Genomic DNA, 25494 nt, shown 5'->3' with positions numbered 1-25494 from the left:
AGCTTGCAAGTGAGCAGAGATCGCGCCACTGCCCTCCAGCCTGGGTGACAGAGTGAGACTCTGTCTCAAAAAAAAAAAAAAAGAACCCTTGTATCTGTCAGCTGTCGCTCCTCCCCCAGCCCCAGGCAACCACCAGTGTCCTATTTTCTGTCTGCGGATTTGTCTGTTCTTAATGTTTCATATAAATGGAATCATACACTATGTGGTCTTTTGTGTCTGCCTTCTCTTTTTCTTTTTTTTTTTTTTTTTTTTTGAGACAGAGTCTCGCTCTGTCGCCCAGGCTGGAGTGCGATCTTCGCTCACTGCAACCTCCGCCTCCCGGGTTCCTCCGCCTCCCGGGTTCATGCCGTTCTCCTGCCTCAGCCTCCTGAGTAGCTGAGACTACAGGCGTGCGCCACCACGCCCAGCTAATTGTTGTATATGTTAGTGCATTCTTGTATGTTTTTGAAGTTCATCCATGTTGTAACATTCTGTCAGTTTTTGCTTTAAGTATTTTGGGGTTCTGTTGTTTAGTACATTTACCTTTGTTATATATTTTTGAAAGATTGACCATTTCATCGTCATAGAATGAGATATATGAGTTTTGTCTCAACAATTTTTGTCTTGATGTCTATTTTGTCTGATATTAATATAGCTATTCTGGTTCTCTTTTTGTTACTGTTTGCATGGAATATTTTTTTTTCCGTTCTTGAACTTTCAAGCTGTTTATGTCTCTGACTCTAAAGTAAGTGTCTTATACTTAGCATAAAATTGGGCCATGTCCTTTAATGTATTGTCCAATCTCTGATTTTCTTTGAGACAGAGGCTCACTCTGTCACCCAGGCTGGAGTGCAATGATCTGAGCTCACTGCAGCCTCGGACTCCCAGGCTCAAGCCCTGTTCCCACCTGAGTGTCCCGAGTAGCTAGGACTACAGGCAGGTGCCACCACATCCAGCTACTGTTTATTTTTCGTTTTTTGGTAGAAACAGGGTTTTGTCATGTTGCCCAGGCTGGTCTTGAACTCCTGAGCTCAAGCGATCCGCCCACTTTGGCCTCCTAAAGTGCTGGGATTACAGGTGTGTGCCACCACACCCAGCCAGATCTCTGACTTTTTATTTTTTGTGTGTGTTTTTTCATTATATATTAATCTTTTTATTGAATCAAGGCATTTAATGAAACTTTGACTTTTAATTGGAGTGTTTATTTATATTCAATGTAATTACTGATAAGGAAGGACCTCTGTCATTTTGTTTAGGTTTGCTTAGGTTATATCTTCTTTTTTCAGTTCCTCATTACTGTCTTTTTGTTTGTTTGTTTTGCTTTTAATTTTTTTTTTTCTTTTAGAGATGGGGGTCTTGCCCTCTTGCCCAGGACTTGAACTCCTGGGCTCAAACCATCCTCCCACCTCTGCCTTCCAGGTAGCTGGGACTTCAGGCATACACCACCACATCCAGCTTGTTTTTAAATTTTTTTTGTAGAAATAGGGTCTCACCATATTGCCAAGGCTGGTCTCGAATGCCTGGGCTCAAGCAATCCTCTCGCCTCAGCCTCCCAAAATGCTGGGATTAGAGGTGTGAGCCACCAAGCCCGTTCAGGCTAAATAATCTTTTTTTTTTGAGACAGAGTCTGGGCCCAGGCTGGAGTGCAGTGGTGCAATCTCGGCTCACTGCAACCTCCACCTCCTGGGTTCAAGTGCTTCTCCTACTTCAGCCTCCCCAGTAGCTGGGATTACAGGTGTGCGCCACCATGCCCGGCTAATTTTTGTATTTTCATTTATTTTTATTAATTTTATTTTTTGAGACAGAATCTTGCTCTGTCACCCAGACTGGAGTGCAGTGTGCAGTGGTGTGATCTTGGCTCACTGCAACCTCTGCCTCCCGGGTTCAAGAGATTCTCCTGCCTCAGCCTCCCGAGTAGCTGGGATTACAAGTGCATACCACCATGCCCAGCTACTTTTTTTGTATTTTAAGTAGAGACGGGGTTTCACCAAGTTGGCTAGGCTGGTCTCGAACTCCTGACCTCAGTTGATCCACCCTCCTCGGCCTCCCAAAGTGCTGGGATTACAGGCTGAGCCACCGCGCCCAGCCAAATAATCTTAATTGACCTATTTTCTTTCTTTCTGTCTTTTTTTTTTTTGTTTTGTTAATTGACCTATTTTCTTTGTTTTTTTTTTTTGAGTTAGAGTCTTGCTCTGTCACCCAGGCTGGAGTGCAGTGGTGCGATCTCAGCTCACTGCAACCTCTGCCTCCCAGGTTCAAGCAAATCTCCTGTCTCAGCCTCCGGAGTAGCTGGGATTACAGGCATGTGCCACCACACCCAGCTAATTTTTGTATTTTTGGTACAGACGGGGTTTCACCATGTTAGCCAGGATGGTCTCAATATCTTGACCTCGTGATCTGCCCGCCTCGGCCTCCCACCAAAGTGCTGGGATTACAGGAGTGAACCACCACACCCCTGGCCTGTTTTGTTTTGTTTTAAACTGGGTGTTTAGAATATTATAATGTAGCAACTCTGGAAATATGATCCCACGCCCTCCCCGGGTTTGTTCTTGCTGTTTGTTGCAGTAGTTATTTGTTTAATGACTTTTCTGGTTGTAAAGTCTGTATTTTTTGTCACGTGTGGCTGTTTCTTCCTGTTCTTTTAGCCCAGTGGTCAGTGACAGTTCAGAGATTTCCTTAAACATCTGGAATCAAAAACACCCATAAAACCCTCCCAGAGTTTGTAGAAGGGTCTGTGTGCATGTGGGGTCAGCCCTTCCACGGTTAAGCACGTTTTCAACTCTGCCTTAGCTTTTGCTTACTGTGTGTGTGGAGCCTGAAGGCGGCCAGACGTGAGCGCTTAGCTTCGGGCACTGCAGGCCTCTCCTGAACTCCTGCACTGCTCTGTCTGCGGTCCAAGCCCTCATCGCCCAGAGCATTTTATTCCCTGGCCTTTCCCCCGCTCTGTTTGGTTAGTCTGTTGTTTGCCTCATCTGCTGTCTATGGCCCCAGGCAGCAGAGAATAATAAATGTGTTGTGAAAGTTTCCTACAAATGTCCCCCGGGTAGCCCCTCAGCACTGGGAGAACGTCCAGTCAGGTGAGATCAAGGCCAGCCCTTGAGCCATACTCCCGTCCACAGTTGCAAATAAAGTCTTTTCTTGGAATCCTCAGGCCACCACAGTCTAGGCAGTGGGAGAGGGACAGGAGGAGTTAAAATGCCACAAGGCCGTTTGTTCTGAGATTTAGCTGGTTTATCTTGCTCAAGTCTTCTGGTGGCTGCAAGCTTTTGATTAGTTCCAGAAAAGTTGATTGTGACTTTTTTGCCATTTTTAAAAATTGCTTTTGAAGTTTCTTGCTCTGCTATTTTCTGTCTTTCTTGATGTCCTTCACTGAATCTTGAATTTATATAAAAATAAGTCTTCCCTCAGTTCCTCAGATGGGAGGAAATCCTGAAAAGAAACACGGTGAAAACGAAACTGTGGTGTTGCCTGCTTGCCAGACACGATTGTCTGCCCTGGGTTTTGGGTTCAGGCCTCCGAGTCTTCACGGATGAGGCATCTCATGCCACAGCCCCAATCAGAGACTCTTATTCCATTATCAGATAACTGGAACGGAAAAGGGGAACAGTTTCTGCTACTGGGATTTGACTGCATCTAACAGCAGAAGCCTCCGTGTCAAACCCTCCCTTCTGTGGGCGGGGCGGGGACAAGGGGGAGGTTGGAAGACGCTGAGTGAGCCACCTGCTCCTTCTCCTTCCCCAGGTTGTCTTTCTACTCGGGACACTCTTCCTTTGGGATGTACTGCATGATGTTCTTGGCGGTGAGTCTGTTTCTCCGGGGCTTGCTTGTCGGGGGAACCGTGGCTAAGTCACTCCCTTCCCTGGACCTCAGTTTTTCCAGCTGTAAAATGGGTGGGCAGTGGTGGTGGTGGGGGCTGATTTTTTTCTAAAAACAGGAGGCCCTGGGCTGACCGGTGTTTGCCTCTGGCCTCAGTGCTGCCATTTGTGCAGTGGGAGGGGGAGCACCTGGCAGGCGCACAGGCTAACACGTCCTCTCCCCACTCCAGCTGTATGTGCAGGCACGGCTCTGTTGGAAGTGGGCGCGGCTGCTGCGACCCACAGTCCAGTTCTTCCTGGTGGCCTTTGCCCTCTATGTGGGCTACAACCGCGTGTCTGATTACAAACACCACTGGAGCGATGTCCTTGTTGGCCTCCTGCAGGGCGCACTGGTGGCTGGCCTCACTGTGAGCTTCTAACCCTAACTCCATCCCCCGTGTTGTCCAGAGACCACTCCCCAGCCAACCCCAGTGCTGCCCTAGGCACCCTTCCCTCAACCCCAGTCCATCCCTGGGATCCCTCCTTCTGCCCCTGGTCCTCCCCTGGGACCCCTTCCTCCCATCCCCAGTCCTTTCCTTTACCCCCTCCTTCCCCCCATTTCTCCCCGGGACTCCTTCCCCAAATCCCAGTCCATCCCTGGACCCCTCCCTTCCCCCCATTTCTCCCCTGGGACCCCTCCCCCCCAGCCCCAGTCCTTCCGTTTACCCCCTCCTTCCCCCCATTTCTCCCCTGGGACTCCTTCCCCAAACCCCAGTCCATCCCTGGACCCCTCCCTTCCCCCCAGTCCTCCCCTGGACCACTTCCCCCCAGTCCCAGTCCTTACCTGGACCCTCCTCATTACCCCCAAAGTCCTCCCCTGGGACCCCTTCCCCCCAACCCCAGTCCTTCCCTGGACCGCCCTCCATCCCCCCGTTCCTCCCCTGCACCCCAGTGCACAGGACTCCTTTCCATGCACCCCAGTCCTTCTCTGGACCCCTGGCCCTGCTGTAGTTCTTCCCTGGGCCTGTCAGCTCCTCACTGCTCCCCACTGGTCCTCCACTAAGAGCGCTCTCTTCCCACCCCAGGCACTTTTCCTCTCATTGCCCACCTAGGCCCCTCGCTCCTGCCTGGGACCCTGTTCATCCCCCTCCTGCTCCCGCCCATGTCCCTGGTACCTGGCCGGCCCCTTGCCCATTCTCACCTCCCTCCGCTCTACCAGGTCCGCTACATCTCAGTCTTCTTCAAAGCCCGACCCCCGCAGCACAGTCCGAAGGAGGAGGAGCTGGAATGGAAGCCCAGCCTGTCACTGACGTTGACCCTGGGCGAGGCTGACCACAACCACTATGGATACCCGCACTCCTCCTCCTGAGGCTGGACCCGCCCAGGCAGGGAGCGGCTGTGAGTCCAGCTGAGGCCCACCCAGGTGATCCCTCTGGCCCTGGTTAGGCACTGAGGGCTCTGGACGGGCTCCGGGAACTCTGGGCTGATGGGAGCAGTGAGCTGGCTCCGCTGCCCCCTGCCCTGCACCGGACCAGGGGTCTGGAGATGCCTGGGTCGCCCTCAGCATTTGGAGGGGAACCTGTTCCCGCCAGTCCCCAAGTATCCCCTCGTTTTATGGGGTTAAGGAAGGGACCAAGAGATCAGATAGTTGCTGTTTTGTAAAATGTATGTGTGGTTTTTAGTAAAATAGGGCGTCTGTTTGACAAGCGGGCTCAGTGCCTCTGTTCCTTATGGCCGCTCTCGGACTGTGTTTCTCACATCAGAGGGCTCCCCTGCTGGGCTCAGCGCAGCTCAGGTGTCAAGCAGACTCACCTGCTGTGATGGTAGAAGCCAGAAGCCAAGCCCACCCCTTGCGTTTCTCCCACACAGTGCTGGGGTCAAGGGTCAGGTGGATCGGCACGCACGAGGGTCATTTCACTGCTGAGAGGGGCCTAAACAAAAGGCTGCTGCAGGTTGAAGGACCAGCCTCCCTCGGGGAGGCCTCTGCCCCAGGTTCCTAGTAGAGGCTTCTGAACAGAGGCCCTTGGGCTAAGAGCACGGTGTGAGTGAGCACGTGGCTGGACGCCCCCAGGGCCTGAGTCCGGGTGGGGAGGGCAGCATCCCTGGGAGGTCTGCCGGGTAGAGCCAGTTGTCAGGCCTGAAGGATCACACACAGGATTTTAGCCTGGAGCCGACGCTTCAGCCCCCTTCTGAAGGTTCGTCCAGTCCCTGTGTCCTTTAGGCCCAAAGCTGGTCCCTCTGGCCCGAACCCCTCCCCTCTGCTCGTGTCAACCCCTGTGCACCTGGGGGCCACACTTCTGAAACGGGTAATTCAGGGGCTGGTTTCCCTGAAGTGATTACAGAACATACAGAACTTACTTTTTCAACGGAGAGTAAAGGGTAAATTTTTTTTTTTCAGTGGGTAACTTAAGTATCTTATTCCCCAGCCCCTGCAGGGTGTTCCTGTCAGGCCTTAGCCTATGGGGAGGGTAGTGTAGCACTGGGTGGGGGAGGGCAGGGGCCAAGATGCAGCCTGGGAGCCCCACCCTAGGGGCCAAGATGGAGGAGACCTGCCCTTGGTGGATGGGAAGGAAGGTGACCCAGACACTGCAGAACTGTCCCTGAACGTCAGGGACTTGGCTCCATGCAGGTGTCAGACAGGTCACACTGAAGCTTCCCAGGGCCAAGGAGCTCAGGTATCCCAGGACGCAGACTACCAGGATGTATCTGGGCTCAGAATGTGAGCCTCTGGCAGTGGATGGGGGAGAGGCTCCCAGCCAGACCCAGCAGACAGAGTCACTTGGGTCAGGAGCAAATGGGAAAGACGCGGAGGCCCTGACACCAGCCAACACCTCAGTCTCCTCCCAGGTGCAGTGGCCTTGAAAGCCAGGACCACAGTGAGGGTTGAGGGCAAGTCTGTGGACGCAGCTACAGTGCACATGACTCGTGTGGTTTGCTGGGGGGCAGGTGGCCGTGTTGGGATGGCCAGTGAAGAGTAAGGAGCAGAGGAAGCTCGGGGTGAGAGAGATGACGCAGCTGAGTCCAGCTGTTGGCCTTTACTGGGGGAGTCTCCGTGCTTCACAAAGACCACCGGCACCACAGCTGTGAGAGCAGAGAAGGAAAGAGCTGTGCTGACCACAGCCATCCCCAGAGGGTCCTCCAAAGCCAGAAGGGCCCAGCTTTGGTTTGGGAGCCAGTGGCCTCTCGCTGTTTCCGTGCTGCCCAGCTGGACTGTGCATGCACTGGTCTGCCTCTGATGAGAAAAGCCGAGACGCTGTGTGTCGGGCTCAGGAATTCTCACGGATTCCCAGCACCACGAGAGCAGACAACGCTGGGAGTTAGGACACATTTCTCTACCCACATGGAGCAATGGGGAAGCTCTCGTGCATAATTTTAGGTTTATGCTGCCCACACCCTTATGGTTTTATGGAAAAAATAGTATTTTCTCTCATTGTACAAGGAGGGCATTTTTTCTGTTGTTTCTCACAGGAAACTCAGATTCTTAGCCATGTAAATATCATTTCCCATGGCGCTGTACTCCTGGCCGGCATTTCTCCCACCTTCCGAGGCAAATTGGTTTTTTAAAAACTCCTGAGTATTTGATGAGAGGCAGAAATTTTTTTGAGCTTGTTAGCTACAATATGTTATTGTGGTTTTGTAGGAAATCATACGTACTTTTTTTTTTTTTTTTTTTTTGAGACGGAGTCTCGCTCTGTCGCCCAGGCTGGAGTGCAGTGGTGCGATCTCGGCTCACCGCAAGCTCCGCCTCCCGGGTTCAGGCCATTCTCCTGCCTCAGCCTCCTGAGTAGCTGGGACTACAGGCACCCGCCACCACGACCGGCTAATTTTTTGTATTTTTAGTAGAGACGGGGTTTCACCGTGTTTGCCAGGATGGTCTCGATCTCCTGACCTTGTGATCCACCCGCCTTGGCCTCCCAAAGTGCTGAGATTACAGGCGTGAGCCGCTGCGCCCGGCCATGTACTTTGTTTTTTAGACACGGGGTCTCATTCTGTTGCCCAGGCTGGAGTGCAGTGGTGTAGTTACTGCTCACTGCAGCCTCGACCTCCCAGGATCAAGTGATTCTCCCGCCTCAGCCTCCTGAGTAGCTGCAACTACAGGCGCCACCACCACACCCACTTTCATGGTTACTTTTCTTATAGGTGCATATTGAAGTATTTAGGAGTGAAATTTTGTGATGTCTGCAACTTAACAATATTTCACAACACAAAAACATGAAGCAAACATGGCAAAATATTAGTGGCTGTTAAGTCTATGTGCTGTGTATGTGGGTATCACTATGCTACTCTTTGAAAAAAATGTTTTTTTTTTTTTGAGATGGGGTTTCGCTCTTGTTGCCCAGGCTGGAGTGCAATGGCGCAATCTCGCCTCACAGCAACCTCCGCCTCCCAGTTTCAAGCCATTGGCTCCTGCCTCAGCCTCCGGAGTAGCTGGGATTACAGGCATGCGCCACCACACCCAGCTAATTTTGTATTTTTAGTAGAGATGGGGTTTCTCTATGTTGGTCAGGCTGGTCTCGAACTCCGGACCTCAGGTGATCCGCCCGCCTCGGCCTCCCAAAGTGCTGGGATTACAGGCATGAGCCACTGCGCCCGGCCTGAAAAAGTTTATCTTAAGTCAAAAAAAGAAAACTCTGCCTGAGAAAATTGGCCTAAGTTCAAAATGTCATTACCTTTACTTTTAGTGGGACAATATTTATTTATTTATTTATTTTTGAGAAGGAGTCTCGCTCTGTTGTCCAGGCTGAAGTGCAGTGGCACGATCTTGGCTCACTGCAACCTCTGCCTCCTGGGTTCAAGCGATTCTCCTGTCTCAGCCTCCTGAGTAGCTGGGACTACAGGCATGCGCCACCTCACCCAACTAATTTTTGTATTTTTAGTAGAGATGGAGTTTCACCATGTTGGCCAGGCTGGTCTCGAACTCCTGACCTCAGGTGATCCACCCGCCTCGGCCTCCCAAGGTGCTGGGACTTTAGACGTGAGCCACTGTGCCCGGCCACGTTATTTAAACTTTTAACGTTAGTTATTAGGACCTGATGCAAGAAGGCAGTGTTTCCTTGACTTCACACGGCAGTGGTGTGGCCTGCGGCCTTCTGGACCGCGTTGGTGATGGGGATTTGGGGTCTGTGAGCCCCCAGGGGTGGTTCAGCAGTGTGGCCTGTGGCCTTCTGGACCGCGTTGGTGATGGGGATTTGGGGTCTGTGAGCCCCCAGGGGTGGTTCAGCAGTGTGGCCTGCGGCCTTCTGGACTGCGTTGGTGATGGGGATTTGGGGGTCTGTGAGCCCCCAGGGGTGGTTCAGCAGTGTGGCCTGCGGCCTTCTGGACTGCGTTGGTGATGGGGATTTGGGGGTCTGTGAGCCCCCAGGGGTGGTTCAGCAGTGTGGCCTGCGGCCTTCTGGACCGCGTTGGTGATGGGGATTTGGGGGTCTGCGAGCCCCCAGGGGTGGTTCAGCAGTGTGGTCTGGGCGTTTAGGCTTGTTGAGCCCCAAGCCTGATTGTCTGCCCCCAGTGCTCTCAGCTGCTGACCACCTCCTACAACAGGAAGAGGCACATTGTCTGCAATGCAGGGAATCTTTGTTCTTCAGTCTCCCGCCGCGTATTTTCAGAAGCTGGACAGCTCCCAGGTCTCCTCCTTCGCCTGTTGACTTCCCATTTCTGAGACATGACGAGCTGCATGCGGCATTTTGTTAGCCTCGTTTTGAACGGTTGTGATTTGTTGGATCTAAGCCTAGTTTTGTTTGTTTTTACTTTGAGTTGCTGTTTTATAAGCAAGCAGCCTAGTTTAGACATTTTAATGGCACTACAAGGACAGGAAATCTCCGGAAAGAATTAACAGACCAGGCAAGGCATGTGGTGAGGGTAATGCACAGTAGGTGGAAGCTTAGGTTATTTGGAATTTTTAGGTTCCAGCAATGGAATTTATGAATGAATTAGCCCAGTGAATGAATAGATGATGACTGAGTAAAGACTCACCTGTGATGCCACGGCCCTCGCCTGGGGTCAGGCAGGGTGGGTGTGGACGGGAGGGTGTCGCTGCAGGTGCTCACCTGTCTAGCTGGAAACCCCCCACGTGGACGAGCAACGCAGCTTCCCTGTAGGGGTTTCCTGGGTCCAGGGCCACACTGCAGGCTGCACCTCAGGGAATCCACAACACAACATGAGAGATTTTTGTCATAACTTTGAGCAATATGTACAGCAGTTGAGATATCTAATAGAAAAGGTAATAGTATGCTTTTGGAGGGGGGTGGGTGTTCTTCTTTTTTGAGACAGGGTCTGGCTCTGTCGCCCAGGCAGGACTGCAGTGGTACAATCACTGCTCACTGCAGCCTCGACCTCCCAGGCTCAAGCGATCCCCCCGCCTCAGACTCACGAGTAGCTGGAAGTACAGATGTATGCCACCACGCCCGGCTAATTTTTGTATTTTTTTGATAGAGACTGGGGTTCTGCCATGTTGCCCAGGCTGGTCTCGAATTCCTGGTCTGAAACAATCCCCCTGTCAGCCTCCCAGAGTGCTGGAATTACAAGCATGAGCCACTGCACCTGGCCAGTAGTATGGTTTTTCTAAAGACAAAATGATTTTCAAATTATGAATGGATGGAACAGTAGCTAAATGAAATTAAACTCCATGTTAGTAAAGAAACGTCACATGCCAGTGCTTACTGAGAGGCAGATGGCACAACTGATCTTCAAAGGCTCATGTGGAATTGATAATACGTTGCTAAATTCTCCAGCCCTATTTCAGATTAAAAGACTTACATTTTGTAATCAATCAATTAATTGATAAAACATCCTAGTCCACATCCCGACCTATCTATTATAAATATTTGCAGGCACCTTCCTCTAGACGTTGGACGATGAGTTGAAACTCCTAGACAGTTATGCAGGTGGTTTATGATATTTGTGGACATTGAAACGCAGGGAGGGCATGACTTCTTATGTCGGAGCTTAAACGTTAAAGCTACCCCATGAATCCAGTGGCTCCCTGTTGCCTTCTGCTCTGTGGCCAATTCTGGACCCCATGGAGACTGACACAAACTGCCACCTTCAGAAACTTTGGTCCCCCGAAAAGTCCTCACAGTTCAGAATGTTGAGTCCTGCCAGGTGTTTTCTTCCCCTTCGAGGAGACATGCTCCCGGCAGTATTGTTAGCCTGGCTGCCGCTCAGGTGGAACTGCAGCTGAGAGAGATGCATTGCCACGTAATGGAACATGAATTCCAACAATGAAACAACCATGGTGAAAAACACATTTGGAATCTTTTAGCTGCTAGCTCTATGGAAAATCACGTGCACCCCCAACTTTCAACTCTGAAAAGACAAGTGTTTATATTGAGGAAGACAGAATTCTGTGACTATGATAAAACATAATATGTGAGACACTTGGCAAAATTTTACACATCAAAATACTCATACATATATACGTCAATGTTAATGGAAATGCAGCCACACTTTGGATCTTGAGATCAGGAGGCCCTCATGGCACCCTGTGAATGTGAGAATTTAGCTTCAATCCCAGCTACTGCAGACAGGGCTGGGTCACCTGCTTGGTCACAGCCTCTGTGCCTCATATTCTTTATCTGAATTACCGAGGCAGAGGTATTCTTCCCAAGGCGGTCTATGCTTCAGTGAGATGAGTTATGCAGATCTATCAGCAGAATGACTTGGACAGGGAGAGGTTCCATAACTGTCTTCTTTCCAGAGTCACTCAGCGATTCTGAGTGAGACGAAAGTAGCCCACTGGGAAAGGAGGCTGGGCTAGCCCCAAGTGCCCATGTGCAGGGAGGAGGTGACCTGGAGCCCTGTCCTCCATTGGAGCAAATGTCTCACATCTACTAGTTGAAATGGAGGCCTTGATCCACAAGGAGACACATGCAGATGTACCTTTAACCCCAGAGAAGGACACCAGTGCCTGCCACCCGGGCTCTTGTGGGCCTTGTAAGGATGATATGGTTGTAATCAGTAAGGCCAATAAATTACAGATTCTGAGGACAAGAGGCATCATGGGAGCTGGGGTCATCCAGAAGAGTTACCTGTGGGAAGAGAAGCGGCCCCCAGATCCCAGATCTATTTTCATGAGAAGCGTTTCATGGAATGGGTTGGCCATGGCATGCCTGGGGTAATCACAGGGTTTACTGACTAGAAACTGTTGGAACAAGAAATTCCACATCTCTGAAGTGAAAAAGCAAATGTCCATGGAGAGGGTCCAGAAAGAGATCTTGGCCAGGTGCGGTGGCTCACACCAGTAATCAGAACACTTTGGAAGGCCGAGGCGGGTGGATCACCTGAGGTCAGGACTTCAAGACCAGCCTGGCCAACATAGTAAAACCCTGTCTCTACTAAAAATGCAAAAATTAGCAGGGCATGGTGGTGGGTGCCTGTAATTCCAGCTACTCAGGAAGCTGAGGCAGGAGAACGAAGGGGTGGGTTGCCCCTCCACACCTGTGGGTGGTTCTCGTTAGGTGGAACGAGAGACTTGGAAAAGACACAGAGACAAAGTATAGAGAAAGAAACAAGGGGGCCCAGGGGACCAGCGTTCAGCATATGGAGGATTTATTGATCATTCTTGGGTGTTTCTCGGAGCGGGGGATGTGTCAGGGTCATAGGATGATAGTGGGGAGAAGGTCAGCAGATAAACACGTGAACAAAGGTCTCTGCATCATAGACAAGGTAAAGAGTCAAGTGCTGTGCTTTAGATACGCATACACATAAACATCTCAATGCCTTACAGAGCAGTATTGCTGCCCGCATGTCCCACCTCCAGCCCTAAGGCGGTTTTCCCCTATCTCAGTAGATGGAACATACAATCGGGTTTTACACGGAGACATTCCATTGCCCAGGGACAGGCAGGAGACAGATGCCTTCCTCTTGTCTCAACTGCAAAGAGGCATTCCTTCCTCTTATACTAATCCTCCTCAGCACAGACCCTTTACGGGTGTCGGGCTGGGGGATGGGTGTCGGGCTGGGGGACGGTCAGGTCTTTCCCTTCCCATGAGACCATATTTCAGACTATCAGATGGGGAGAAACCTTGGACAATACCTGGCTTTCCTAGGCAGAGGTCCCTGCGGCCTTCTGCAGTGTTTGTGTCCCTGGGTACTTGAGATTAGGGAGTGGTGATGACTCTTAACGAGCATGCTGCCTTCAAGCATCTGTTTAACAAAGCACATCTAGCACAGCCCTTAATCCATTTAACCCTGAATTTGACACAGCACATGTTTCAGAGAGCACGGGGTTGGGGGTAAGGTTACAGATTAACAGCATCTCAAGGCAGAAGAATTTCTCTTAGGACAGAACAAAATGGAGTCTCCTATGTCTACTTCTTTCTACACAGACACAGTAACAATCTGATCTCTCTTTCTTTTCCCCACAGGAGAATTGCTAGAACCCAGGAGACAGAGGTTGCAGTGAGCCGAGATCACGCCACTGCACTCCAGCCTGGAGCGAGACTCCATCTCAAAAAAAAAAAAAAAGCAAGAAGTCTTCCTAGGTGTGGTGGCTCATGCCTGTAAACCCAGCGCTTTGGGGGGCTGAGGCAGGAGGATCGCTTGAGCCAGGAGTTTGGGGCTGCAATGAGCTGCAGTGGGTACCGCTGCACTCCAGCCTGGGTGACACAGTGAGACTCTGTCTCAAAAAAATAAACAAAAAAAGAAGTCTTTCCAATGGATGTGAAATCAGCAGTGTCCCCACTGGAGTTTGAAGTTTGCCATATATGATTGACTCTAACTTCCAGAAAATATTTCTCTATAGCGTGAGATACTGTTTGACGGCATTTTACACACAGGAGAACTTCTTTCAAAATTGGAGTCTGTCCTGTCAAATCTTGCTGCTGCTTATCAGCTAAGTTTATGTGATATTCTTCTTCTTCTTCCTCTTCTTCTTTCTTTTTTTTGAGACAGGTTCTTGCTGTGTTGCCCATGCTGGAGTGCAGTGGCGTGATTATAGCTCACTGCAGCCTTGACCTCCCTGGCTCAAGCCATCCTCCTGCCTCAGGCTCTCAAGTAGCTGGAACTACCTGTGCAAGCCACCACACCCAGATAATCTTTAAAAAACTTTTCTGTAGAGACAGGGTCTCCCTATGTTGCTCAGGTTGGTTTTGAACTCCTGGGCTCCAGCGATCCTCCCGCCTGGGCGTCCCAAAATGCCGAGATTACAGGTGTGAGCCACTGCGCCCGGCCAGGTTATGTAATAATGTAAATCGTTTGTTGTTATTTCAACAATGTTCACAGCTTCTTCACCAGTGACTCTCCATCTCAAAGAAGAAAAAAAGAAAAGAAAATATGTTGTTTACTGTAGCCACTTTCATCAACCGTCTTAGCTGGATCTGGATAACTTGCCTGCAGTTTCTACATCAGTGCTTACTGCTTCTCTCTTTTTTTTTTTTTGAGACGGAGTCTTACTCTGTCGCCCAGGCTGGAGTGCAGTGGCGCCATCTCGGCTCACTGCACACCCGGCACAGGGTCATGCTTGAGTAGGGAGTTAATGCCACTTCCTTAGTGGCTGAGTGTCCACTACAATTATTTGGGATTTTTCTGCATAGGAGATTTCTCTCACCCACTTTTGTTTACCTGTGTAATCACTGACTTATGCCAGTGTGGACACCTGGAGAGTTATTTCAAGTTTTGGTTACGATTCAGTACTACAGGATGTTGTTGCTTTATTCATTCCCATTTGTATCACTGGGAGCTCTTTCTTGTTGGCTCTGGTTTTTCTTTGTCATAATCTGTGTGTGTGTGTGCTTGTGTGTATGTGTGTATGTGTGTGGGGTGTGTGTGTGTGTGTGTGTGTGTGTGTTCTGAGCAGCTCCTGACTTTTTGATACTTCAGGATCATCCAGGCTTATGTTTTTACTGCCTTAGTTTTAGTGAAGCCCTTTCTTCAAAGAGCCCTGGTTCCTTTTATTGTAGAATCGCATGAAAAACTATATTTAGGAGCTTAATGCACTCATTGCTCCTGCGGCCTCAATGCCTTTAGGTCTTACAGCTGACCTGCCAGGAAATACCTGTGTGTACCCAGCCTGTGTGGACCGCCTGATCGTCAAGATTTCTATGTGGAGCTGTCAGTGTCTGGATTAGGCTAAGTATGAGTTGATCCTGATGTTGCCCCTCTGGTTTATTATCACATGGATCATTGTAGCCTCCCTTTGGTAATCTGTAACCTCCCACCTCAGCAGTGAGAGACCTGCTTCCCACCATCTGCCACTTATGTAAGTCACTGCTCCATTCTAGATGGAGATACAATGGTTCAATAATTGTTTTTGTTTTGAGATGGAGTCTCGCTCTGTCGCCAGGCTGGAGTGCAGTGGTGCAATCTCGGCTCACCGCAACCTCCACCTCCCGGGTTGGAGTGATTCTCCTGCCTCAGCCTCCCAAGTAGCTGGGATTACAGGCACGTGCCACCACGCTCAGCTAATTTTTATATTTTTAGTAGAGGCAGGGTTTCACCATGTTGGTCAGGATTGTCTCGATCTCTTGACCTCGTGATCCACCCACCTTGGCCTCCCAAAGTGCTGGGATTATAGGCATGAGCTACTGTGCCTGGCCCTCAAGAATTGTGAATTACCCCTGTGGGAAAGAACTTTATAAGATAAAGAGGATGCTTTATGCATTGCTCCTTTGTCTTTAGTCTAAAGATTCCACTAAATTCTTTTTTTTTCAGATGGAGTCTTGCTCTGTCGCCCAGGCTGGAGTGCAGTGGCGCCATCTCGGCTCACTGCAGGCTCCACCTCCTGGGTTCAGGCCATTCTCCTGCCTCAGCCTCCTGAGTAGCTGGGACCACAGCTGCCCGCCACCATGCCTGGCTAATTTTTTGTATTTTTAGTAGAAACGGGGTTTCACCGTGTTAGCCAGGATGGTCTCGATCTCCTGACCTCGTGATCTGCCCGCCTTGGCCTTCCAGAGTGCTGGGGTTACAGGCGTGAGCCACCGCGCCCTGCCCCCAGATTCCACTAAATTCTAAAGAGACCTTTCAGGTCAGTACATTTTGCCCTGCAGGGATTTTGTTTTAATCTTTTGTGATACAGTTAGATTCTTGGTCACATTCTGTGTTCCACCCAGGGATATTCTCACATGTTACATAATGTAATTCCACTTGCATACATTATGATTTACTCTGGGTTTTAAAATTCTATGACTTTTCACAAGTGGACAGGGACAGGTATCCACAATTAAAGTATCACATGGAGTACTTCAAATCCCCGCCCCCATGAACCCCGTGTCACCACTGATCGGTTTGCTATCTCTGTTGTTTTGCCTTTCTAGTATGTCATATAAGTGGGGACATACAGCCTCTGAATCCTGGCTCTCCCATGAAGCAGTGTGCCTGTGAGGTCCATCCAGGTAGCATGGGTGGATTGGTCATGCCTTTCTTTTGCTGAATAGTATTCCATTGCACCGCGTACTTCAGTTTGGTTATGCATTCAGCTACTGAAGAATGTCATGATTCCTTTAATTTTTGGCTATTATGAATAGTGCTTCTATACATGTGTGTGCTGGTTTTTACTTGGACATAATTTTTCAAGGCAGTTGTCTAAATACCTAAGAAGGAGATTGTTGGATCATATGGTGAGACTTGTTTAGTTTTTGAAAAAACTGCTGAAGTGACTGTACCCTTATGCCTTCCCCCAGCAATGAATGAGACCTCCTATTGCAACTGCTACTGTTCTTTAGATTTTAGCCATTTTAATAGATGTACAGTACTATCTCATTTAATCTGCTTTTCCCTCATGACAAGTTTGTTGAGTATTAATTAATTAATTTGGATGCTTATTTGGCATCTGTGCATCTTCTTCGCTGAGGTGTCTTTTCAGATCTTCACATATTTTCAATTGGGTTGTTCATCTAATTCTTTTTGAGTTTTAGAGGTTTTTTTAAAAAAATATTTTTGCAGACAAGTCCTTTTTCAGATGTGTTTCCAAAATATTTTCTTTTTTTTTTTCTTGAGACAGGGTCTTACTCCATCACCCAGGCTGGAGTGCAGTGGTGTGATCTCAGCTCACTGCAACCTCTGCCTCCTGGGTTCAAGCAACTCTGCTGCCTCAGCCTCCCTAGTAACTGAGATTACAGGCGTGTGCCACCACATCCAGCTAATTTTTTAAATTTTGTTTTGTATTTTTAGTAGAGACAGGGTTTCACCATGTTGGCCAGGCTAGTCTCGAGCTCCTGACCTCAAATGATCCACCCACCTTGGCCTCCCAAAGTGCTGCGATTATGGGTATGAGCCACCTTGCCCGGCTGTTCCCCAAATATTTTCTATCAGTCTGTGAACAGTTTTTTTGTTCTCTTAACCAGAGCAGCCATTTTAAATTTTAATAAAGTCCCGGTTATTGCTTTGTTTTCTTTCGTGGGTTGGCTTTTGGTATTGCATCTAAAAACTCATCACCCAAACCAAGGCCATGTAGGTATTTTTCCAGGCTTTCTTCTATAACTTTCACAAGTTTGCACTTGAAAATTTAAGTCTATGGACTATTTTGAGTGAATTTTTGGATACAATACAAGGTTTTTGTCTCCATTCATTTTTTCCCTTGTGGTTTCCAATTGTTCTGTTATCTTTTGTGGAACAGACTTCTCTTTCTCCATTGAGTTGCCTTTGTCCCTTTGACAAGTCAGTTGGCTTGAGTCTGTTTGGGGGCTCTCTGTTCTGTCCCACTTATCTATGTGTCTAACCCCTTCACCACTGCCACACTCTCTTCATTACTGTGGCGTTAGGGTGAGTGTTCAGATCCAGATGTGTGAGGTCTTTAACTTTGTTCTCCTTCAGTCTTATTTCATCCGTTCTGGGTTTAGGAACAGTTTGTCAATATCTTTGCCTGAAATTTGACTGGGATTTGGCTGAATCTATAGATCAATTTGGAAAGAATTGTCACCTTCACAATAATGAGTGTACTTCTCCTAAATAAGGAACATCTCTGCATTTACTTATACCTCTTTTGGTTTCTGTCAACTGTGATTCATGGTTTTCTGAATGCATATTTGCACACCTTTTGTTATGTTGATACGTAATGGATTCGGCTTTAGGGGTGCTGTTGTAAATGGTATTTTAATATTTCTAGTTCCAATTATTTCCATCCATTACTGCTGATATGAAGAAACTCAACTGACTTTTGCCTACTGGATATCTTTTTTAGTTTTTATTTTATTTATTTTTTTGAGACGGAGTTTCACTCTTGTTGCCCAGGCTGGAGTGCAGTGGTGCGGCTCGCCGAAACCTCCGCCTCCTGGGTTGAAGTGATTCTCCTGCCTCAGCCTCCCGAGTAGCTGGGATTTCAGGCATGCGCCACCACGCCCGGCTAATTTTGTGTTTTTAGTAGAGACAGGGTTTCTCCACGTTGGTCAGGCTGGTCTCAAACTCCCGACGTCAGGTGATCCGCCCGCCTCGGCCTCCCAAAGTGCTGGCATTACACGCATGAGCCACCGCGCCTGGGCCATCTTTTTTAGTTTTTAAAATCTCCCTCCGTTCCGATCGAGGCACGGGATGGTGGCCTTGATTTCAGTTGACATTTCCAAAATCGCGGCCTGGAACCACCCGAACGCTGATTTTCAGAGATTCCCCAGGACTGCCGCGAGGGGGCGCCCGGCTCCCGCCCAACCTGGAGCTCGCGCGGGAACCGCGGCGGATCCGCACTCGTCGCCCCGGGGAGTCGACCGGGAAGGCGCAGCCGCGTTCTCTTCAGGACCCGCCCGGGAGCGGCCGCGGTTCGGGACACCCGGTCACCAGGTGAGAGGAGGAGGAAAAGGCGTCCTGTCCGCGGCCGCGAGTGCTGAGGAGGGAGCGCTGCCGTGGGCCTTACTTCCCTGTCACGGTCTGCGTGGCTCGTTGTGAAACGGTGTCCCTTCAGCGAGGCGGGAGCTGCGCGTCCTCACAGCGCAGCACAGCGTGGCTTCCGGATCTGCGCGTTTCTGGGGAGAGATCCTGGCGCGGAGAAAGGAGCAACGCTGAGAGGCGCCATCAGGGCGGCGAGGGTGGTGGCTGCGGACCGGCCGGCGCTGCGGAGTCCCCGGCGCTTTCATTTTCGTGTTTTAATAGCTCATTTGTCTCACAGCATTGAAGTAGTTGAAACGGTATAGAAAGATTTAACAACAGGCATATTATAACTAGAAACGTAAAGTTTAAATGCATTGTTTATACCTCCCCACACGAAATAACATGTACCAAATACTAATACATACATATATGCAGATGTAGTTTGAGCGTCTGGGGACGGGATATGATGGCTGCGACCCTTTCCTACACCTGCCAGAGTTGTTCACTGTTACATCCCTGGCCAGGACGTTCTTATGACAGCATTGTGTGTTTCCAACCTAATAATTCCCTAAGCTGGACTGTCTCCATTATTCCTTTCTTTCGACAGAGGCAAAGCAGCTTTCTTCCATTGTTTTGACAGTATGTTTAACGTGAGCATACTTTGTGAGATGGTACATTTGTTCATGATGGGCTACTTCTGTTACACAATCAAATTTCTTTTGATTCTGACACTCTTTTTTTTTTTTTTTTTTTGAGATGGAGTCTTGCTCTGTTGCCCAGGCTGGAGTGCAGTGGCGCGGTCTCGGCTCACTGCAAGCTCCGCCTCCCGGGTTCACGCCATTCTCCTGCCTCAGCCTCCTGAGTAGCTGGGACTACAGGCGCCCGCCACCACGCCCGGCTAATTTTTTGTATTTTTAGTAGAGACGGGGTTTCACCGTGGTCTCGATCTCCTGACCTCGTGATCCGCCCGCCTCGGCCTCCCAAAGTGCTGGGATTACAGGCGTGAGCCACCGCGCCCGGCAGATTCTGACACTCTCAATTGTATTTCAAGTCCAGCGTATTTTCCTAGGAGCACTAATCATTCATTGTATATTTTATTACATAAATAAGGCATGGGTCCTCTTTTATCATTAACTTTATGACTAGCTATATTGACATTATAATTACTTACAAGTTCAACTAAATTTGGAAACATTTCAGAGTTTGGGCTTCCAATAATTATTTGTGATCCTCTAACAGGTAAATTTTTTTTTCCCATAAAACCTAGCAACATCTAAAATCACTCAGAATATCCTGCCATTTTTGTTTCTCTAGTTTCATCACTTTCTGCAAAGTATCATTGAGGAAATTGACTTTGAATATTCTTAAACTCTTCTGTTTTAGAAAATATCACAATGAAACATTAAATTATCATGGTTACAAGTTCTATTCACATTCTGTCTTTGAATATTTTTTCCCCAGTGGCCAATATTGCGTTCTATTGTATTATTGCTAAAAAACCTGCATGGAAAACAAAGACAGGGATATTTTCGAGTAAGTGATCCAGTCACGATGAATCGATTTGCCATTGAAACTTTTTTTTTTAAATCTTGGATACTAAGGAACTTTTTAAAACATTCTTTTGACAATGTTCAACCATGAATTGAAATAGAGTCTCTAAAATGAATTTTTTTCCTGGTTGTCTAAAAGGCGACTGACCACCTTTTTAGAGAGTGAACCCAAGACACAGCCACAGTACCAGAAGAAATTATGTTAAGTAAGTTTATACACCTATGTTATTACTTTAACATAAAACATGTAAAGAGGCATTTATTTGGAATTAGATATTAATCTGTATGCTTTAATTTTTGTGTCATAAATGCTCTTACTAAAAGACAGGAATAGTTAACAGGGTAAATTACTAGTCATTACTAGTACAAATAATTAAGCAGGTGTTTGAAAAAATACAACTTTTAAATTAAGTTTTATTTTAGAGTCATTTTAGATTTATACAGAAATAGCAAAGAAAACACAGATTTCCCACGTAGCTTCAACCCAGTTTCCTCTCTTATTAACATCTTCTGTCAGTATGTCTCACATCATTTGTCACAGTGAATGAACAAATGTTGATATGCTATTATTAACTGAAGCCCATATTTTATTTGGAGTTCCTTATGTTAGAAATGCTTGTTCCTCGGTGCCGTAAAGAAATAGCACTTGAACAGAAATTTAATTTCCTTAGCAAGGCCGTTTTTTTACTTTCTGCATAAAGGGTACATTCGCCAGCAGTTTTACCACGAGAGTACACCGAACAAAGGAGACAGGATCATTTATAACCTGACGTGTCCACCCTACTGCTGTGTCCAGTTTCCATTGGCTGGAACAGGACCTCACATTCTGTATTTGTCCTGATTGGTTAGCAACTTAGAAATTTTTAAAAGAGGCAAAGGCAGAGGACAACAAAGGAAGGAGGAAGTAACTTGTGGAATGCTGTGAAAGGTAAAAACACCTTCAAATAAGGAAGACGAACAGGCTATGTCCTAATGCTTGCTTGGACCAGTATAAGTATGCCAGGGCAAATATTTAGGCTAAATTGTGGGTGCTAAGAACATAAAGTACATTGATTTCTTTATTACGGCCAGCAGATATTTAAGAATGTTAGCACAGGTCTTTGAATAATTTTTACATCTAAGAGAAGTTACTATTTATTCCTAATTAGATGGGGAGGAAAGTCTTTGAAGAGGAACCTCTACTTTACTGTTTACACTTAGTTCTATCTTTCCCTACTCCAGGGTGGCACCTGGGATCCCACATAACATTCGTTGTCACGACTCCTTAGGCTCTTCTTGGCTGTCACGGTTTCTCAGACTTTCCCTCTTCCAATGACCTTGACGGTGTTAAGGAGGACTGGTCAGGGGTTTTGTAGAATGTCTCCCATTTTTATTTACCTGGTGCTTTTCTGATAAGTTGACTGGGGTTATGGGTTTCGGGGAAGCAGATCACAGAGGTGAAGTGCTCTTCTTGTCACTTCATGGCGTCGAGGTGAATTATCACCATTGGTATTAACTGTGATCACCCGACTGAACTAGTGTTTGTCCAGTTTCTCTACTGTGAAGTTACTTGTCCATATTGTATGTATTCTTCTGGAGGAAGTCACTATGCACAGCCCCCATTTAAGGCGTGGGATGTTAGCTCCACCTCCTTGATGGCTGAGTGTCTATATCAATTATTTGGAATTCTTTTGTAAAGGAGAATTCTATTCAACTTTATTTGCTTATGCACTTATTTGTATAAATGTGGACACATAGACAGTTACTTTAAGCTTTGGTTATTATTCAATATTGCAGTGTTTTGTTGCTGAATTTGTTTCTGCTTTGGCCATTGGGAGCTCTTTCCCAATTGGGGAGCAAAACCTTCCTGTACTAACTTTGTTCCAGGGTTGGAGACCTTCAAATTAACTGACAGTAGATACACTAGTAGGAGAGACAATACTTGGCTTCTTGTTCCCCAAGTATCATTGTGGGACAAAATTCATCAGATGGCAGGATCTAGTTTACAAAGAGGTAAAAATATCCCAGAAACAAGAAACGAGGCTAGAATCTCATAACCCACAATGGCTATAGTTTTCCTTTAAAAAAATATTTTTTTGAGACAGGGTCTGGCTCTGTCGCCCAGGCTGGAGTGCAAAGGTGCAATCTCAGCTCACTGCAACCTCTACCTCCTGGGTGCAAGCAATCCTCCCTCCTCAGCCTCCTGATTAGCTGGGACTACAGGCACATGCCATCATGCCTATCTAATTTTTGTATTTTTGGTAGTGACGGGGTTTCACCATGTTGCCCAGGCTGGTCTTGAACTCCTGGCCTCCCAAAGTGCTGGAATTATAGGCGTGTGCCACCATGCCCGGCCAAGTTATAGTTTTCCATTGAAACATAAAATTTCTCTCTGTAGTAACCATCATTTTTGATCATAATCAAAGTAAGACTGTTCTTATTTTAAAAATGGGTCTAGTTTTGTTAGATTTTGCTTGATTATTTACGTAAGTGCAGCAAGAACAGGAGATGAGCACATAGGTGCTTTCAAGTTTCCTTGCTGGAAGTTTTCATACAGAATCTCACATTTGACTTTTAAAGGCCTTATGCAGACTAAAAGCCAAGCTAAGAACATACTATCAGATTTCAGCTGCAGTCCTTATAGCTTTGTGTGGATTCCTCTCTTCTTGAGGCCCCCAAAAGATCCCTAAATTCCTGGGCCTACCAGGAAATGACCTTCCTTACTAACCTGTAAGGCTGTGAACCCTGTAATCTAGGTATCAGGCTGGCTTTTCTCAGAGTGCTGTTGGGAATGAAGTTTTTGATGTTCCAAAAAAAAAAAAAAGAATTAACGTGGAAACAAATGATCTCTTAGTGAGGCAAGATTTACTTTCTGCGTAAAGGGTGCTACTCAACAGCTGTCCAGCCACAAGAGCACACCGAACAAAGGAGACAGGATTACTTATAACCTGATGTGTCTACCCTACTGCTGTGTCCAGTTTCCATTGGCTGAAATAGGACCTCACATTTTACACTTTACCCAATTGGCTATTAGTTTAAAACTTTCTTAATTAGGTAAGGGGAATAGAAGAAAGAAAGAAAAGGAAGTTGCCCAGGGATAGTTAAGGAAACATCTCCAAATAAGGAATGGCATGCACTATGGGCTGGGGCTTGTCTAGTTCTGTCCAGGCCTGCTGGAGCAAGCTAGGACAAGTGATTTGGAATACACACACACACACACACACACATAAAAATAGTGGATAGTTGTGACTTTATAATCTTTGAGGAAAAACTTTCCCATTTTCACAGTGCTTTGTAAGCATTGTCTCCATAAAAGTCAACCTTACTTCCTTAAAATTGCCAGTCATAACTGATCTTAGGTACACTTCCTAAATATGATATTCCAGTAAAAACGTTGATAATATAACCAAAATTTCCAATTATGCCCTGTTATAAGGCGAATAGATTCTTATTGGACTTTTGCTAACAACTATATCATCGTGAAAATAAGAGTATTCAGTAAGGATTTCAAAATTATGGAAAAATCAGGCAGGGAAAAAAAGATAAATGCTTCATTTCTATTTACAAAAGTATAATCTACTAAACTGTTGTAAGTTACAGTTAGATTAAGAGAAAGAGATTTCTTAAATCCAGAAACTAGAACATTAAAGAACCAGCAATGCTCCAAAAAAGCTATAAAATTATAATCAATTTTCATCAGTTCATTCGGTGCCATGTAATCAATTCCAGTCTTGTTGGATCTTGGGTTAGCAGCGTCATGAACCCATCAATTTCTCAACCAGAGTTCTGGAGATCTTCACTGAGTCAAGTGTATGGTCTTAAAGTTATTTAAGCAATATCATCAGAAGCCTGTAACCAGAGTACCTGTCATAGTCTTTTCTGTGAGTCTCAGAGGGAGTCCTGTGTTGGAGACGAATATTCTGAGCTGTAGCTGATTGCAGAAGCTTTCAGGAAAGCATCAGGGGGAAATAATATCTAAATGACAAAGAGTATGAAATGGCTGTGATGAAAGATCTGATGAGAGTTCTTTATACCACAGCTGACAAGGATATTCGATTTTTTCTGTGGCATAAAACATTTATTTATTTATTTATTTATTTAGAGACAGAGTCTTTCTCTGTTGCCCAGGCTGGAGTGCAGTGGCGCGATCTCGGCTCACTGCAAGCTCCGTCTCCCAGGTTCACGCCATTCTCCTGCCTCAGCCTCCCGAGTGGGACTACAGGCGCCTGCCACCACGCCCCGCTAATTTTTTGTATTTTTAGTAGAGACAGGGATTCACCGGGTTAGCCAGGATGGTCTGGATCTCCTGACCTTGTGATCCGCCAGCCTCAGCCTCCCAAAGTGCTGGGATTACAGGCGTGAGCCACTGCACCTGGCACAACATTTAAAATAATAGTTGGAATTATGACTCATTACTCTATACTGGCACATAGCATGGATAAGGAGGACATTGACACATTTCCAGGAATTTTATATAATTTTTGAAAACATAAGATTTTACCCATACAAATATAACACAGGGGAGGTTAGGTATCTCTTTTTATTTGTATCTTATGTATGATTTTCCTTATAAAAAATATATCCTACTTTACTTGCAAAACATGCCCTACTTTTCTGGCATGCTTTGCATAGAGTTGTTTCTAGTTATTCTATTATTGCTAGTAGTTTTATTTACATATATTGATTATAATTTTAATACTTAGTAATCTTTCATTTTCCAGAGAAAACTAGGAAGTAGACAGTTATAAACTGTCATACATTAGCATTCTATCGTAGGTTAGAAAATGTATGAATATGCCATCTCCCAACATCTAGAGGGATGTGTTTCCTCATAATACAATTTCTCAGTGTGGCAGAAAAAAAAGATGTTTATTAATGGGCCAAAATATCTTTAGTCTCTCTGTAAAAATAGGAAGCCAAAAGTATATAAACTTGAATTATTTATGTTCAGTAATTAATGTTTTAGTATTGTACCTTATTTATAAGTGGTCTAGATATTTAAGGCAAATCTTTTACTTAGCTTAACTTTAAGGTTAAAAATTACCAAAAGCACTTTGGAAACTACTATTAGGCAGATTTACTGTAAACAAATTATTTTTGAAATAATGGTTTTCGCTTTTCACAAGATGGCACCGAAAGCGAAGAAGGAAGCTCCTGCCCCTCCTAAAGCCGAAGCCAAAGCGAAGGCTTTCAAGGCCACGAAGGCAGCATTGAAAGGTGTCCACAGCCACACGCCAAAAAGAAGATCCGCATGTCACTCACCTTCAGGCGGCCCAAGACACTGCGACTCCAGAGGCAGCCCAGATATCCACGGAAGAGCACCCCCAGGAGAAACAAGCTTGACCACTGTGCTATCATCAAGTTTCCGCTGACCGCTGAGTCAGCCAGAAGAAGATAGAAGAAAACAACACGCTTGTGTTCATTGTGGATGTTAAAGCCAGAAGCGCCAGATCAAACAGGCT

The 25494-nt window shown here is 46.9% G+C and overlaps 1 protein-coding gene across 5 annotated transcripts in view; it reads left to right on the top strand.

Moving 5' to 3' along the window:
* Nucleotides 1–25174, top strand: part of LOC129458423 (phospholipid phosphatase 2-like) — a 33916-nt gene extending 8742 nt beyond the window's left edge. For all 5 annotated transcript variants that reach the window (XM_055234229.1, XM_055234228.1, XM_055234227.1 and 2 more), the window contains 4 exons: nt 3721–3778; nt 4025–4201; nt 4993–5196; nt 25159–25174. In XM_055234229.1, the coding sequence (XP_055090204.1) occupies nt 3721–3778; nt 4025–4201; nt 4993–5142 (385 nt within the window). In that variant the 3' untranslated portion in view covers nt 5143–5196; nt 25159–25174. The remainder of the gene's footprint in view (nt 1–3720; nt 3779–4024; nt 4202–4992; nt 5197–25158) is intronic.
* Nucleotides 25175–25494: the final 320 nt, after the last annotated feature.

This window comes from Symphalangus syndactylus, chromosome 19, assembly GCF_028878055.3.
Source record: "Symphalangus syndactylus isolate Jambi chromosome 19, NHGRI_mSymSyn1-v2.1_pri, whole genome shotgun sequence".
Taxonomy (NCBI): Eukaryota; Metazoa; Chordata; class Mammalia; order Primates; family Hylobatidae; genus Symphalangus; species Symphalangus syndactylus.
Note: the sequence above shows the minus strand (reverse complement) of the source record. Positions and strands in the feature narration are given on the sequence as shown.